The sequence below is a fragment of the Acanthochromis polyacanthus genome, chromosome 1 (assembly GCF_021347895.1).
Source record: "Acanthochromis polyacanthus isolate Apoly-LR-REF ecotype Palm Island chromosome 1, KAUST_Apoly_ChrSc, whole genome shotgun sequence".
NCBI lineage: Eukaryota > Metazoa > Chordata > Actinopteri > Pomacentridae > Acanthochromis > Acanthochromis polyacanthus.
Window position 1 is genome coordinate 34,697,959 of NC_067113.1, and position 13,570 is coordinate 34,711,528.

Here is a 13,570-nt window from a genome sequence, read left to right on the forward strand (position 1 = left end):
ACCACCGTGCTTCACATCATGATGCCGCCACCACCGTGCTTCACATCATGATGCCGCCATCACCGTGCTTCACATCATGATGCCGCCACCACCGTGCTTCACATCATGATGCCGCCACCACCGTGCTTCACATCATGATGCCGCCACCACCGTGCTTCACATCATGATGCCGCCACCACCATGCTTCACGTCATGATGCCGCCACCACCATGTTCACGTCATGATGCCGCCACCACCATACTTCACGTCATGATGCCGCCATCACCATGCTTCACATCATGATGCCGCCACCACCATGTTCTCATCATGATGCCACCACCACCATGCTTCACGTCATGATACTGCCACCACCATGCTTCACGTCATGATGCCGCCACCACCATGCTTCACGTCATGATGCCGCCATCACCATGCTTCACATCATGATGCCGCCACCACCATGCTTCACGTCATGATGCCGCCATCACCATGCTTCACATCATGATGCCGCCACCACCATGTTCTCATCATGATGCCACCACCACCGTGCTTCACGTCATGATACTGCCACCACCGTGCTTCACATCATGATGCCGCCACCACCGTGCTTCACATCATGATGCCGCCACCACCGTGCTTCACATCATGATGCCGCCACCACCATGCTTCACGTCATGATGCCGCCACCACCATGTTCACGTCATGATGCCGCCACCACCATGCTTCACGTCATGATGCCGCCATCACCATGCTTCACATCATGATGCCGCCACCACCATGTTCTCGTCATGATGCCACCACCACCATGCTTCACGTCATGATGCCGCCACCACCATGTTCACGTCATGATGCCGCCACCACCATGCTTCACGTCATGATGCCGCCACCACCATGCTTCACGTCATGATGCCGCCACCACCATGTTCACGTCATGATGCCGCCACCACCATGTTCACGTCATGATGCCGCCACCACCATGCTTCACGTCATGATGCCGCCATCACCATGCTTCACATCATGATGCCGCCACCACCATGTTCTCATCATGATGCCACCACCACCATGCTTCACGTCATGATACTGCCACCACCATGCTTCACGTCATGATGCTGCCACCACCATGCTTCACGTCATGATGCTGCCACCACCATGCTTCACATAATGATGCCACCATCACCATGCTTCACAATAAGTATGGTTTATTTGTGATGATGTTCTGCTTTATTTGTCTGATCTGATGACCATAAAGCTCCATCCTGGTCTCCTCAGACCAAAGATCCTTCTTCAGGTGTCAGAGTCTCCACATGTCTTCTGGTGAACTCTAGTCCAGATTTAATTTTAGCTTTTTCCAACAGAGTCTTTCTCTTTGACTGGTGAAGAACAGACAGCAGTTGTTGGATGAAGGACCCTTGGTGGCCTCCTTCATCCAGTTTACAGGAGGGGAAAAGGATATCAGTGGTATTTTGTGATAGTATGTCTTGTTTCTATTTTACCTTTAAAACTGTGCCTTTCCTGCTGCTATTATTCAGATTATTAGAGGAAACATTCAGTTTATTGAATCCTATGTGTGTGTTACTACAAATAATCTCAACTTTATGACACACAGGTTGATTTTTGTTGACAGAATTAGGTTTGTTGGACACTTTAACCTGGATATTTCTGTCTGCAGGCTGAGTATTGATTGTGTTTGTGAGCTCAGTGGGTGTAAACTGTAAATCAACACCCGGTCTTGGCTGTGAGTTGGGTGTGAACAGTATTTACTGTGTTCAGTCTAATCAGCGTCTACTTTCACTGCAACAGAAATCAAAGCAGGTTTTACTGTAACTGTACACCAGAGGAGCAGTTCGGCCGCCGGCAGGTCGATGAACTCCAACAAACCAAAGTCCTGGTGGAGTTAAAACATCTGTCCAGCTGCTTAAATACACGTCGAGGTGGGTTTAACTCCTCTGTCCGACCGATCAAGGACGTGTTACTGTCAGACTCGTTAAAAGCGACTCAGCAGTGAGATAAGGAATTGAAACCCGGTGATTTATCGCTTTCCTGCTGCTGCTGCAGACTGTTATCAGCTCCTTGGTGGAAGACTTTCAGCCGTCTGTAATTTTCTCCTCCAGCGACCGGCAGCAGAGAAACAATGTGCTGCTAAAAATGTCCAGAAAGAGAAACGAATGAATGAATGTTTGGCCCGAAGCAGCGACAGACTGAACAGCGTCATCTGGGAAAAGCTTTCATCTGAATGGGTGGCCTCAATGTTTTCTACTCAGTCTGGGCAACATCAGTGTTCAGAATAACCCTGAGGAAGACCTAGATTTATTGCATGTAGACGAATCTGCACAATATCGACTGTACTTCTGTTCATTTCTGGTTTATTTCATTTATTTTTTAACTGCTGTTCTGTTTCTTCAATAAAAGATTATCTTCTCTTGTGTTAGCAGATCCATAAGTGTAATCTTTATTAAGATGTAGGATATATTCAACTATTTTGGTAAGTTACAGGCGAGTTTGAGGGATTTTTTAAGGAAAAAGTGTAAATTCTCCAGTTGGAGCTTTATATTTGTAAATACTATCTGGTTTCTTTCCTCCTCTCAGGCAGTAAACGGAATAATTTTGGTCTATTCCATCTCAAAACATTAGTCTTTGGTCAGAAAAATGAACAATATAGTTATGTTTGTTGAACTTTCACAACTCAGTTTTGCAGACGACACCAAATTCTATGTTTCTAAGCAGAATTACTGCACCTTTAATCATCAAATTTATTCTGCTCCACCATCTCTGGTTTACTTTAAACTTCAAGCTCATAAACTCTGGATATTTAAAATGAAGTCTGTGAATTTTTAGCTTCATTTATCAAATGCTTTCTGAGGTAACTGTCAAGAAAAAACTGCAGTCGATCGCTTTCACCAGGCGTTTCTCATGTTGAAATTTGAGGCTGTTTGAACGACAATATCTAAGAAAATATTAGACAAAAACCTGAAATTTTCTTTTTTTTCCATTATGACATTGATTTATAATCTGTAATATTGGAGAAATAGATTAAATAATCTCTGATTATGAGTAAGTTGATTCTGAATGTAATAGCTTCTGAGATATTGTCATTCAAACAGCCTCAAATTTGACAAAAAATGTGAGGAAAAAACCTTCTGAAAGTTCATTTTTTTTAAAAATAATTAAGGTCAGAAAGTATTTCATACAATAATTACACATATCTTTACAAAAATCCATAATTTGTGCTACAAAAATGTGAGGTAAATCAAAGGTGTTCGAGCAGAAGTCGCTGGCAAAACAAGACATTTGTCATCTTTAAGTCTGACGAACAATTTTTCAGTTTTCTGACATTTTAGAGATCAAACAACTGATCGATTCATCCAAAAACTAAACAAAAATTAAAATAATATTGACTTGTGGTTCTACTTAACATAAATAGAGATGTCTTTGTTATAAACTGATGCAAAAACAACACAAATTGTTTAGTAAAATTGACTAGATTGCAGGAAATAAAGGTTTTAATGCTGTTAAATCTGCACCCAGATGGACTAATAACTCTGAATCTAAACCATGAGGACACGTCTGCTGTTCATCTGATGATTTAATGCATCATCCATCAGCAGATAATAAATTATTCAGCTGCGGAAACACAAAAACATGCACTTAAATCTCCTGTATTTGCTGAAACTATAAATCATACGGTGTTGAATGTTCGGTTTTTCTTATCTGGACTGATATATGCGGAAACCCTGCCGAGTGAAATCTGGTTTAAAGACGTCGACATTGTCCTCTTCCTGCAGAACAAAGGAGGAGGAAGTGGCTTTACTGGGCGTGATGGTTTCCAGAACACATTTAACGGCCTGAAGGCAGAACAGAGTCGACCTTAAACACAGCAGTCCGTCTGCAGACCGAGTTATCAGGAGAACACGAGGCTCTACGGACCGATCCGACCCACAGAACTCCACCTGAACGTCCTGAGATCCTGTCAGAACAGATCCAGGTGGTTGAAGAGAACATGACGCTGGTTTCTGCGGTGATTTAATCCGTTAACGCCTGGAAGTTCACACCCTGTTTACTAGAAATGAAACCAAACTGACAAGATTCTAGGTCAAGAATAAACGTCTGGAAATATAGTTAGAAATGAATTTAAACTGCAGATGTTTAAAAGTTTTCTTCAGGAGCTGCTAACTGCTAACTTCAGTTACTTCTAATGTTGTATTTATTTTTTTATTCAACCCAAAGCATTATGGTAACTGCATTTATCAAAGAACTGCATAAAAAACAACAACAATGCAATAAATGCAAACATTTGTGTTGTGTGTCTGTTTATTTTTTCGTTAGTGACGCTCAGAATGGCCCCATTTTAGACATAAATTATGTATTATTAATGCTTCATCAATAATTTCCTCCTAATAATACACACAACAATAATAAGACAAAAAATGCACCAATAAACTAAATACTAATTCTAAATCTGCTGTTTAACAGGTTAGAATTTTAAAGTTCAGTTTAGTGCTGTGGGTTTTCAATAAACTCAGAGGAAATAATCCCAAATAACTGGAAGCAACAAACTAAACTTCAGCTCCTGTTAGCTAAAACTTAGAATACATAATCCATAATTAATTTAAAGTTAATTCTATTGTGTGTAAACACATAATCTCTTTTTATACAGATCCTATTCGACGGTGTGTAAATGGATAGTTTCTCTCTTCATATTGATCCTGATGCTGTTGCTATTTAACAAACTCAGAGGAAATAATCCTAAAAAACTGGAAGCGACAAACTAAACTTCAGTTCGTTAAAATTTACATTACATTAATTATTGGTGTTTTCATGGACGTAAAGTTTGATTTTATGGACGTTTGATTTGTAACAGATGTGAAACTGTAGAACAAAATGAATAACAAACATGTTTTATGATTTCTAAACTGTATCTTGAGTCAATATTGGTGCTGAAATGTGAAATAAAAACTTGAAATTCTGTTACTTGTGCATGTGAATCTGTTAATGAGACCGTATGAATGTGTTGTGATGCAGAATTTTTGACCTTGTTATGTCGTTTTTTTGTGATTTTTACAGAAAACCGAGCATTTAGACACGTTCAGATGAACAGAAAATGTCTAAAAAAGGCTTTGAGTGACACAAAAACTGATTTTTTCATGTTGTAATTGTATTTTTGTCTTTTAAAACGGAGCTGGAACACAAACAGCAGAACTCACAGAACTTCAGAGCAGCCAAAATTATGGTAAAAATAACAAAACGTAGCTGGTCTGCTTTATGTAAGTCTGTAAATAACGAGGCTACACCGCTCCTGGCTTTGATTTAAATCCCTGAATCTAAACAGCAGGTGGTTCAGATTATTCCCAGATGATGCTGGAATCCTGAACTGGTTGGAATGGTTTCACTGGAGCCCTGCAGAGACTCAGCTTTTTCTGGATTTTTGAGATTATTTTCAGGAGTCGTTGAGATCGAACAGATAAAGTGACATCGACGGCGGTTTGGTGGCAGAAAGTAAAGTGAAAACAGGCCGTCGCCGTGGTTACAGGCTGTGTTTACGTCCACATGAGGCGAATAATCAGCTGAAAGAAACCAGAACCGGCACACGAGGGGATAAATATGGACTAAAGAACTACTAAAGATACACTGTAGTCGTAGATCTAATAATGTCCACATCGTAACTCAGCCTTTTGAAATTACACTGTTTAACTGTATTTAAATCCGCTAAAAATGCCACTATTTTATGGATATTTGCTTCCATTTTAAAAATGAGACAGAAAATTACAAAAACAAGACACAAAATTACAAAAATGAGAGAAAATGACAAAAACGAGACACAAAACGACAAAAATGAGACACAAAAATGACAAAAATAAAGACACAAAATGACAAAAACGAGATAAAAAATGACAAAAATGAGAAACAAAATGACAAAAACAAGACAAAACGACAAACATTTGACAGAAAATGACAAAAACTTGACAGAAAATGAAAAAACTGCTTCTAAAAAGAACAGCGTCCTACCCTCGTTCCATGTATTTTTTCTGGCTTCCTTGCTTTCAGATTATTATTATTTTTAAGCGTATGAAGCTACATGACGTCTACAGACGGCTCTGGTCTGTTATTTATTGAGATTACGAGGATTTGAACAGCGTCTCACCACCATTTAAACCATAATTACTGAGATAAACCGCCTCCTACTCGCTGAACAAACGCAGGATTTTATCGTCTGACTTCACTTTGAGTCTGTTTGACCTGAAGCTGTTCAGAGACTCTAACTTGATTAAAGCTGAATTAATCATGTTAAAGTCTTTCTAGGTCATCTGAGGAGGAAACATGTTCCAGATGTTCCAGATGTTTCTAATGCTCCAGATGTTCCTGGACCGACTCTGTGATGTGGAATTTGTTCTGGATGACATCCAGCGTTCTCTAACGTCCGCCAGTCCAACGACAACATCCATCACCGACCGCGGGACTGTTGCCACGGCGACAGACAGCCCAGCCCCGACAGCTGACATCATTGAGAGAGAATTTACCCCCAGACCGGGTTAATGTGACGACACGTGGACTGAAGAACCGCCGAAGCAGCTGAAACAACCCAGGGAATTATTTACCACAAGATTTATTCCTAATAATACGGTCAAAAAAGAATCAAACTAAAGGCAGGTTTCTGACCCACGATCCCAATTATTAGTAAAGTTAATTCATCTCAAAACATCAGGGGACGTCATCTTGAATTCATTTATGTTATCTGAACAATTTTAATTTCACAGATTTATAAAAAAAAAGCCGTCGACCCACTTCCAACACATTTCTTCGCCTGTTGAAATTTGATTCTGTTTGAACAACATCTGAGGAACTATTAAAGACAATAAAAACCTGAAACTTTCACTCGTTTCTCATCATGTCATTGATTCAGAATCTGTAATACTGGACAAAAAGATAAAATAGCTTCTGACAATTTGCGACTTGAAAAATGACAAAAATGGGGGAAAAAAAGTCATGAAAACTTCCATCTCTTAAAATGATCTCTGAAAGTATTTTATAAGTCAAGTTAAAATTTCACAGACAGATTTTAAAAATCCAGAGTTTATCATAGAAAAAGTTTTAAGCAAATCAGAGATTGCTGAGCAGAAAGAAACCTGATTGTTTGACATGGACTGCTTAGAAAAACAGAGTCGGGTGTCGTCTGCAAAACTAAGCTATGAAGGTTCAGACTTCCAGAATCAGGTACCCACAGTTTACGATATAAAAGTTTCATGTGAATTGCAAAATGCTGATTGTTGAGCAGAAGAAACCTGATTATTTGAGATGGAATAACTCAGCTGTAATTCACGTATTTCCTTCTTTGACCAGTAAAAGATTTGCATAAACTCATTTCCAGCTATTTGCTGATGAAGACGGAGTCACAGTGATGCCGGATGGTGTTTAGTTACGACTAGAAAGAGGTTTAAAGGTGAAGACGCTGAAAAATCCTGTAAAGCTGCAGGGCGTCTGTTCTGCCGCCGTGAGAGCAGCAAATAAAAGACGCTGGAGCAAGTTTTCGCAGGTAGAAATGTTCCTCAGCAGATTTCCTCGATGAAACCTTACTGACAAAGCAGCTTCAGAGCATCAAGCCTCGGCACGTCGCCTCCTCCTCATCGCTTAGAGCTGAAGTTTGGCTCCCACCCAAACAGAAAGTCTGCAACTGTTCGGCCGATTTCCTGAAAAAAACCTGTTTCATTTGTGTTCAGGTTACAAGTTGTGCATAATTAAGGGCGTTGCTGCTTTAAATGACGGCTTGGTACCGTCATCAGAGCGTCTGTAACCCGCCTCAGCCTCACCTCGTCATTTTGGGATTAACTGGTCGTTAAGACGAGTCACACGCTGAGCTTTAACTCCATCTTTAAACACGGTCTGATGTTAAAAGAAAACAAAATATAGTGAAGAAAGAGGTTCAAAATGTGGAAAAAGCACTCCAAGCTGCTTTTTCCTTCATCATCCTTCATATTTCAGTATAATAGTTTTAATGTCATTATACTGAAGTCAGACAACAATATAATAACATTTGGAGGCAGAAAAACATTTAAAACTATTAAAAAAAATAAACAAAACATTAGAATTAAATAAAGTGCAATATAAGAATGGAATATAAACCTTGATGGAGATTTTTTAAAAGGTGTAAGCTGTAATTTTTTGGACAATTTAGTGTTTTTGCATTTTTTAAATTTACACATTTTCCCTGTTTTGTTAAATTACAGACTTAATATCCAGTGAAAGGTTAGACCGTAAAATTACATGACTTTTTACTGTAATTAAATCAGCTAAAAACACAAGGTAGTTCAAGTTATATGATAGAAAAATTCTTTATATCAGGATTGAAAAATGGCAAATGATTTTTATTTTTCTAACCTTTTTCTTGTCCACATCAATATCCGTATTTTTATTTGCTTTTTTTTTTTTACAATGTTGGGGGAAAAAATCATTTATTTAGTATAACATTAATTAAATAATATATATAATGATATATCACATTAAGTGCAATATAATAATAGAACAATAGAATATAAAACGTGCAGACAGCAGCAGTTATACGGTGATAAAGCTGCATGATAATAAAAATATTTTCACATAAATTTCTGCACAGAAAATCTAAAAAAATGTCAAAAATATTTCTAATAATTTATTTAGTTTTCAGGTCAACAAACTGTGTGTCTTTTCAATTAAGCTAAAATAATTAATTCAGTGCATCACCAAGAAGCTAAATCAGGGTAAAATTTTATTCAAAACTCCTCACTGGTTGAACATCTGCTCATCAACAGACGGTATAATTTACAGATGTTCCCTGAACGCCTCACATGTATCAGAAGAAGCTTCTAGTCTCCATCAGATCCTGCAGCAGCTCAGATAAAAACACTGAAACCCTCTTTTACCAATATTGCGCCTGATGATGTTCATTTAATTGTGCAAAGTTAAAATCGTGGTGAATTATCAATAAATTGTGCAGCCCTGGAACTGATGCTGTGTTTGTTTCTGCAACTAAATCTTCCTTTTCAGTGTTTTGTTTCTCATTTAGTTTGTTTCTTCATGTAAAATTGCACCCAAAACTCCTCTGTAGCCGAACATCTGCTCATCAGTAGACACTGCAATTTACAGATGTTCCCTGAACGCCTCACACGTATCAGCAGAAGCTTCTAGTCCCCATCAGTTCCTGCAGCAGCTCAGACAGATTTGGCTAAAAACCAAAGAGAAACTCTGCAGGGGAAAAACGCTCATGATGACTTTATAAAACCAGTTTTAGTTGGACTCAGGCTAGAAGTTCTGAATGATTAAAGGTGTGGCTGCTTAAAAAACAGAAAAATAAAGCTTTTAATGTTCGATTTAACTGAAACCAGGTGATTTTAACATCATGAGCTGGTTTCTTTTAGCAGCTTTGCAGCTGATGATGTTAATTCTGCTGTGGGAAGTTCAAATTAAGATTAAGTTTAGGTTTAAGGTGTAGATTAATTGAGGAAAATGTGAGTTTTCTTTCTGAATCAGCAGCAGAAACAGTTCAGACCTGATCAGTTTCAGCTCCTTTTCTCTACTTTCTGTCGTATTTCTTACATGTTGCAGCTCTAATGTGAGTTCTCGTAAACTTTGGTTCCTGAAAACGCTCCCAGACAACCATGAAGTCTCATCAGCAAACAGCCGACAGAGAAAAGCAGCGTTTCTCCGGCTTCGTGCTGCTTTGAACTGAGGAGAGTCTTTGTTTGGAGTTTAAAGTTCAGATTTCACCTCCAGCTGAAGATCAACAGCCTGGACGGTTTCCTGTTACACGTTTAGAGTCCTTCACTTAATCCAGCGTGGCTTTTTGTTCTTCAGAGATCAGGATAATGTTGGTTTGAATCTGAACTCACCTGAAATCTACGACAGGTGTAAATGAAACTAAAGTTAAATATCAACAGGAAAACCATCACAATAAGAAAGTGTTTTAGATTTTCACAGATTCTGGAGAAAAGCAGCAGAGCAAATTAAAGAGAATGAGAGGACCTTGATTTAAGACAATTTTTGGCCACAAACATCGATGCAAATGTTCAGTCTGCTTACATCTATAATTACAGAAAACACTACTAAAAAATAGTGGAAAAAAATGATGAAAATCTGGCAGAAAAGGTGCCGGACAAGAAAAATAACAATGCAAAAATGGTGAAAATAACGACAGGCATCTGTAAAATAATCGCATGTATAATAATTTACTGTTTTTCAATTCTAAATATTCACTATTTTTCTTTCAAATTATTGCACGTATTTGTGAAATTACTTTTTTACTCATTTAATTACAGTAAATATTGAGTAATTTTACAGTAAAATGCTGTAAAAGAAATTATTTTTTTGACGTGGACATCAAGTTTAGTGTTTTTTAATGGTTAATATTTAAATTATTGCATGATTTCAGCGATTTTATGAGATATTAGCTGAAGCTTACGAAACAGGAAAATCTGTAAAATAACGGTTTAAAAAATATCATTTTTCAGTTTTTAATTAATGCTTTTTTCTGTGAAGTTACGAGCTATTATCAGAGAAAAGGAAGAATCTGTAAAATTAGTAACTTGTTTAAAATACTACGGTTAAAAACATAAATTTTTCTCCTTCCAGACCAGTATGTTGTCGTCTGTTTCCTCCTGAGTGTCGCCTTCCTGCAGCTTCACAGCTTCTCTCTCGATGACGCTAAAACCCGACGGTTCTGGAGCTCAGATCGTTTTTCCAACGGCTCGGATTTCAAGTTCAGAAGCTCAGAATGATCCGACGCTGCAGGTGTCGACGCTGGCATCACCTGCGTGTGTTTGTTTGTTTGTTTGTGTGTTATCGGACTCACCAGAACCGAGTGCATTCCTAAGTAGATCCGACTGGAACAGACCAGCAGACACCAGCTCAGAGCCAAGCAGAACCCCAGAGAGGACGGGTACTGAGGAGGGACAAAATACAACGTCAGCACAGCGACACACATCTGTACAACAACACAACACACATCTGTACAACACAACACACATCTGTACAACAACACAACACACATCTGTACAACAACACAACACACATCTGTACAACAACACAGCACACATCTGTACAACACAACACACATCTGTACAACAACACAACACACATCTGTACAACACAACACACACATCTGTACAACAACACAACACACATCTGTACAACACAACACACACATCTGTACAACAACACAACACACATCTGTACAACACAACACACATCTGTACAACAACACAACACACATCTGTACAACACTAAACACACATCTGTACAACAACACAACACACATCTGTACAACACAACACAAAGTACACATCTGTACAACACAACACACACATCTGTACAACACAACACACATCTGTACAACACAACACACACATCTGTACAACACAACACACATCTGTACAACAACACAAAGCACACATCTGTACAACAACACAAAGCACACATCTGTACAACAACACAACACACATCTGTACAACAACACAAAGCACACATCTGTACAACACAACACACATCTGTACAACAACACAACACACATCTGTACAACAACACAACACACATCTGTACAACACTAAACACACATCTGTACAACAACACAACACACATCTGTACAACACAACACAAAGTACACATCTGTACAACACAACACACATCTGTACAACACAACACACACATCTGTACAACACAACACACATCTGTACAACAACACAAAGCACACATCTGTACAACACAACACACACATCTGTACAACACAACACACACATCTGTACAACACAACACACACATCTGTACAACAACACAACACACATCTGTACAACAACACAACACACATCTGTACAACAACACAACACACATCTGTACAACACTAAACACACATCTGTACAACAACACAAAGCACACATCTGTACAACACAACACACACATCTGTACAACACAACACACACATCTGTACAACAACACAACACACATCTGTTCAACAACACAAAGCACACATCTGTACAACACAAGACACACATCTGTACAACAACACAACACACATCTGGACAACAACACAACACACATCTGTACAACACAACACACATCTGTACAACACTAAACACACATCTGTACAACACAACACACACATCTGTACAACAACACAAAGTACACATCTGTACAGGTGAACAACACGCTACATGCTACGTACATAAATGTTTGTATGACAAAACACAACGATCCGCAAAACCTGAGAATCTCCACATTTATTTGAATCAACATGAGATCTTTTCTTCATGTTTAAATGTATTTTTTTGTTTTTGTTTCGTCATTAATAACAGAAACTATAAATAAAATGTTTTACTGGGATAAATGTTGGAGCGTTATAAAAATCTTTACATCTGAGGAGATTTAAGCAGCAAATGTTTGATTTTTTTCTGAAATTATAACGACAATTCCTGCATTAAACATTGCAAGCTTTGAGAAAAAAAAAATCACATTTTTTGAGTAAAAACATTGAACAGTGAACCCTTGAAGGAAATCCTGCCGTCCTCTAATAAAAACATTTAACTGCTGTTTGATGAGAACTCCATGAACTGATATCGTGTTTTTATCGCTCCGCTGATTAAAGCCACAATAAAAACTCTTTGTGTCGATGTTCAGGAGACGATTATCTGCTGATGAGCTCCGACTCCGATGACCTCATAAATATTTCAGCTGTTCTGCTGTTTCCTTATCAGACGGACTGCAGCAGAGAGTTTTATCAGGACGGGATGCAAAAGAAATATAGAAGCACACAGACGGAGGCTTAAAATTTAAATAAATGGTGAATAAAAATAAGAGTGTGGTTCAAGATTTGAATAAATCACCCCAAATTGGACTTAAAAAGCAAGGAGAAAAGTGGAAACGGGGCAGAAAAGTGTTCACACTACAGATTCTTTCTTTTCTTCATGTGACTCGGATTATTTGTTTTCTTTGGTTTTGATCTTTGTCACATGAAAATGAGGCTTAAAGTCGAATTTGGAGCCATAAGACCGACATGTGACGATGTGAAATTCAACACTCGACCTGCAGCAACGAAGCTCGAAACGAAAAAACGGCTGCTCTGGTTATTTAGATATGAAAAAGCAATGAAATAATATCATTAAAATCAGTTAAAGAATCACAGAGAACGCTTCACAATGACATAGCTGGCGTGCTAACAATGTGAAGGTGAACAGTCTACATTGCTAGCATGCCGGCATTAGCATGTTAGCACAAATAGCTTTACAATGACTAGTTAGCATGCTAACATGAAAAAAGAAAATGACTTACTTGCTGAACATGACCTCTAAACATTAGCTTGTTAGCATTTTCACAGAAAGCACACAGTGTTAGCATGCTGGCATTAGCATGTTAGCACAGAAAGTTTCCCAAACACCTCATCTACATACCCTCTAAACACTAGCATGATAAACTGAGGCTTATTGTTGTTAAAACTGAACTTATTTTTCTTCAGAAATTTCAGGTTTTTCATGATGTTTTGTAAAAAGAAAATTCCTCAAATGTGAAGATTTGGAACCTGAACTAAAATGAATTTGACTCTGCTGCTGTAGAGCATCATACTGTCTACATATAGAAG

General features: G+C 38.3%; 1 protein-coding gene across 1 annotated transcript in view; it reads right to left on the bottom strand.

Annotated features, from left to right (window-relative positions):
* Window positions 1–13,570, bottom strand: part of sgpp1b (sphingosine-1-phosphate phosphatase 1b) — a 29,975-nt gene that overhangs the window by 6,050 nt on the left and 10,355 nt on the right. Inside the window, exon 2 of the mRNA XM_022191879.2 lies at window positions 10,796–10,885. Coding sequence (XP_022047571.1) covers window positions 10,796–10,885 — 90 coding nt within the window. The remainder of the gene's footprint in view (window positions 1–10,795; window positions 10,886–13,570) is intronic.